Below are 5,146 nucleotides of genomic sequence, written 5' to 3' on the forward strand. Positions count from 1 at the left end.
GGGGAGTGGGGGGGTTAGTATATCGTCAGCTATTGGGAATTCTTATTTGACTAGTTTTAATCTCTTCTTATGTTGCGCATGATTTTATGCCAGTGTTTACAATGAGCCTGTGATTGCACAACTTAATTTCCATGTGGATTAATAAAGTGTTTTTGATTTGATTTGATTTTGATTCATCTTCTCATCAATGCATTCATCCATTCATCAATTGATTCATTCATCCATCCATTCACCCATCCATCTGTTCATCCATGCACATGTCCAACCATTCAAACATCAGTTGACCCACCCTTCCATTCACTCATCCATCCATCCATCTGTTCAGCCATCCATCTAATGATCTTATCCATCCATCCATTTATCCAGACCCCCTTCCTTCAGTATCATGGGGTGGTTATCCTTGCTGTCCATATCACCTGAGGTGGTTGTCAACATAAAACTTGAATATTACTTACTAGATAGGGATGGGGAAGGTGAAGGTAGAGAGGGAATGTATACCAGTGAAAAGGAATTTTGTTGTAATGTCCAACGGGCGCAATAGCAAGCAGAAGATCAAATACGCACGTTAAAGATCCTGTAATCCATGTCAGCGTTCGGTGGGTTATGGAAACAAGAACATGCACATCCCCGAAAATGGAGTATGGCTGCCTACATGGCGGGGTAAAAACGGTCATACACGTAAAAGCCCACTCGTGTACATACGGGTGAACGCAGAAGAAGAAGAAGAAGTTGTAATGTCCGGTCACACATACTGGTGATTGCACAGTATACCAGTGAGGTTATGTATTAATTTTGTGAACACATTTATATATGGGGTCTGCCTGCTGTAATCTTTGATCTGTGTGTCCACTAGGCCTGTACTCGCATCTGAGGAAAGCAAGATAGATGTGTGTGTGTGTGTGTGTGTGTGTGTGTGTGTGTGTGTGTGTTTGTACATTTGTGTGTACATTTGTGTGTGTACATGTGCATGTTCGTGTGTGTGTGTGTACGTCAGCATAGATATTTGCTAGTGGATACGCATGTGTGTGCCTGAATGTTTGCAGTGTCCACAGTCACACTGATTGTGAGCACAGTGCCAAGTGTGCCTTGTATTTTGCTTCAGTGACATGAAACATGTAACATTTTCATGTACCTCTTCAGGGTTTTCCCCGAAATAAGCTTGTCTTGTGTTGTCTTGTCTTGTCACAGGATCTGTACCAGTGTCTGGGCCGAAAAGACTTGTCCTCGGTGCTCAAACGGTGCCTGTGCAAGGAAAAACTGCCTGACCCTCAGTTCCTGGAGATTCTCAGAAACACCGCCCAGGTCTCCAAGTGGGCGTACCTGCGTTCCGCCGTATCTCGCCAGTTCCGGAATGTGCGTGATCGACTTCAGTCCAACGCCAATGGTGCTGGTGCTGGTGGTGGTGGTGGTGGTGGTTCTTCTTCTTCTTCTTCTTCTTCTTCTTCTCCAGGGGAGGATTCCATGGCATTGCTTGTCTCCTGGTGGGAGAAAACTGTGATGAAGTCTGGCAAAGATCCCGCTATGTCTGCGGATGTGTATGATCGGCTGGTGGCCAGGTAAGAGAGAAAATTGACGATGTTGGGAAGAGAGTCTTTACAGGTCAGGGTTTGGTGGGGTTTTTTTGTTTGTTTGTTTGTCGTTGTTTTTCCCCTGCTTTTTGTGGGTTGCAACTCCCATGTTCGCTCAAACCTATATGTGGGTTTTTATACATGCATCACTGTTTTGTTTAGGCATCCATACTCCATTTTCAGTGATGCTGGGTGCGATTGTATTTCCCAAAACCCACCAAACACTGACATGGATTATGGTATGTTTAACATGCATATTTTATGTTCTGCTTGTGAAAACACACGAAAGGGGTTCTACACAAGCATATAGATAATATAGATATAGATAATAAAGCAAATGGTGTGGTGGCATAGGGGTAACTTGTCCGCCAAGAAAGTGAAAGACACTGAGTGCACAGGATCTAATCCCACACTCGCCGGCATTTTCTGTTTTATATAGATATATATATATGTCATTTATAAGTGTGGCGCTGTGATGTAGCAATGTGCTCTTCCCAGGGAGAGCAGCCTGAATTTCACAGAGAGACATCTGTTGTGATAAAAGCATATAACAATACAGTACAATACAATACAATACGACACAAAACAATACAATACAGTGCAATGCAATGCAATCCAATCCAATACAATACAATACAATACAATATTGATAGATCTACATGTATAGATATCAACATGCATTACCCATTGAAATGTGCCCTGTTTTAATATAATTAACTCTTTTGAAATGACACAAATCAAATCTCTGTTCAAGGTGAGTTTTTGTTCAGTTTGATTTTATGTTATTCATTACCTGTTGATGAATCTAATTATGAATAAGCTGATGAAAACAGTTCTTTACTGTACTGAGTGACTTTTTAAATATCTGTTACTTAATGAATGGGGTATATCAACTGGTTTGATGTTGCTGTTTTTGTTGTTTGTTGAAATGAATTAATGTCATCAGCTCTCTGTTGAAAATGAACTGATTGTATTTAATCTTATGTTCGTTCAGTTGCTATCCATGAAATCTATCAAGAAATGAGTCGATGTTTGTTCTTCATTCCTGTGATTAGATGTTCTTCATTCTCCATTGAAATAGTAAGACAATTCCCTGTTGCACTGAGTTTTGTATTATTGAAAAACCTCTGTTGAAACAGTCTTGAATTCTTCATCAGAATAAGTTAATATTAACTGTGAATTTTCCATTGAAATGACTTTATGCTTTTGATAGTCTGTTGAAATGCTTTTTTTTTTTATTTGTTGTAATGAATTCTGTGTTTGAAGAGATTGGTGTAAATCATTTTTGGCTGAATTCTGTACTGGATGGGCAACAAGTGGAGCTGATGCAAGAAAGGGATTTTGTGATTTTTTTTGTGATTTTTTTTATTTTTGTTGATAATATATATTGTTGTTGACCTTTTGAGAGTAACTCTGTTGGTATTCTTCTTTTTTTTTCCCTTCAAACGAGTTGATGTCTCTTTTCCTAACACCCCCCCCCCCCCCCCCCCCTCACCCCCCTGGCCCCTCCCAGGACTCCTGGGCCACACCCCCACTCCCCCCAGTATAAATGAGTTAGTTAATGACATCTATTTTCTGTTCAACTTTTATATTTTTATATATATATATATTTTTTTTTAAATTCCTCATCAGTATGAACAAGTTACATCATAACTTTTTTTTTTCTTTCTTCTTTTTTTTTTTTTTTTTTTTAGATATATATATATTTATGTCTGTTCAGGTTTTCAGGGCCAGCCACCACGATACTGATCCCTACAGCGACCCGTCCGCCCAAAGAGATCAAGACAGAGTGGCAAGCCGTGGCCGAGTTGGGGCTCAGATTCTCTCGCCTGGCTCTCTACCCTGACCAGGTTTATCCCCCCTTTCACCAGTTTTCCTCCACTTCATGTTAATGATGATAATGATAATAATAATGATAATAATAATAATGATGATAATAATGACCCTGAAAATGGAGTATGGCTGCCTACACGACAGGGCAAAAGTGGTCATTCACGTAAAAGCCCACTCAGACTCATGAACAGAAGAGTAAACATGGGAGTTGCAGCCCACAAACAAAGAAACAAAGAAGAAGAGAAATTATAGATAAAAAAAAAAATAAAATAAAATAAAAAATATATATATATATATATAAACAAGTAGTAGGAGTAGTATGTTGTTATTATTATTATGATTATTTTCAATTATGATTTCTTATTATGAATATTCTTCTTCTTCTTCTTCTTCTTATCACTATTATCATCATCATCATCAATATCATCATCTCTATCACGGCAGGTGGACATGCTCAACTCATCCCTCCCGCCCTGCGTGTACCTGCGCGGGCCCCCTGGCTGTGGGAAGACAGTGGTGTTGGTGCTGAAGGCCCTGCAGCTGCTCAACCAGGGCAAGCACGTGCACCTCATCTGCGTCAGCCAGGAGGGGCGCGCGGTCACCGCCCTCATCCGGCACCAGCTGAACGCGTGTCTTCCCTCCACCAACCTGCTCCATCTCCACTCCTTCGACATCAAGAAGACGGAGGACGTGGAGGCTGCTGTGAAGGAAATCGTTGGGTGGTCTGCAACACCAATGACGATGACGACGACGACGACGACGTATGCAACTACAACAGCAATGGTGACCAGTGTGACTACAGCAGCTGCAACTACGATGGCTGCTACAATGGCAGCTTCAACTGCTGCAACAGCAGCTGCAGCAACAACAACATCAGCAGTAACAATATCAGCAGAAGCTACAACAACATCAAAAACAGCAGCAGCAGCAACAACAGCACCAACAACAACAGCAACAGCAGCAGCAGCAACAGCACCAACAACAACAGCAACAGCAGCAGCAGCAACAGCACGAACAACAACAGCAACAGCAGCAGCAGCAGCAACAGCACCAACAACAACAGCAACAGCAGCAGCACCAACAGCACCAACAACAACAGTTTCAGCAACAACAGCAACAGCAACAACAGCAGCAGCAACAACAACAGCAGCAATGACTGCATCAACAACAACAGCAACAATAGCAGCATCAGCAACAACAGCATCAACAGCAACAACAGCAGCATCAGCAACAACGGCGACAGGAGGTCCTGGGTGTGGTGATCTCAGTGTCATCATCGATGAATTGGTCATCGTGAACAAGTGAGTTTTTGGTTTGTCGCTTTTGTGGGATTTTTGTTTTTGCTTTTGTTTCTGTCCTCTCCCTTTTGTTTTCTGTGGGGTTTTGTTGTTGTTGTTGTTTTTCATCTTCCTTCAAGAAGCTTACCTCATGCAGCCGCTGAGAGTACTGAATCAATAATATACACATGCCTCCTTGTACATACGTCATACACCTCTTCCTCTCCGACCTTTCATTAATCAAGAACATTAATCATAACAATATCAGTAACATTCACATTAACACTTTGACAAAAATTCCTGCAGTAAACAGTAAATGTGACAGGAATTTCAACAAATTCCGATCCACATAATTATGACACAAACAAAAAAGAGTGATGTCATAAACCGAACAAAGAAGCAAATTATACACATTTGCAAGTTATTTTCCTCTTGCAATGTAGAAAACTTTTCCCCTTGGAACAGGCA

At 41.2% G+C, this 5,146-nt stretch overlaps 1 protein-coding gene across 1 annotated transcript in view; it reads left to right on the top strand.

The window, feature by feature from the left end:
* The first annotated feature begins 464 nt into the window (after positions 1–464).
* Positions 465–5,146, top strand: part of LOC143291034 (uncharacterized) — an 18,504-nt gene continuing 13,822 nt past the window's right edge. The window contains exons 1-4 of the mRNA XM_076600619.1: positions 465–479; positions 1,189–1,556; positions 3,289–3,418; positions 3,846–4,702. Of these exons, the coding sequence (XP_076456734.1) occupies positions 465–479; positions 1,189–1,556; positions 3,289–3,418; positions 3,846–4,702 (1,370 nt within the window). The remainder of the gene's footprint in view (positions 480–1,188; positions 1,557–3,288; positions 3,419–3,845; positions 4,703–5,146) is intronic.

This window comes from Babylonia areolata, chromosome 16 (assembly GCF_041734735.1).
Source record: "Babylonia areolata isolate BAREFJ2019XMU chromosome 16, ASM4173473v1, whole genome shotgun sequence".
Taxonomy (NCBI): Eukaryota; Metazoa; Mollusca; class Gastropoda; order Neogastropoda; family Buccinidae; genus Babylonia; species Babylonia areolata.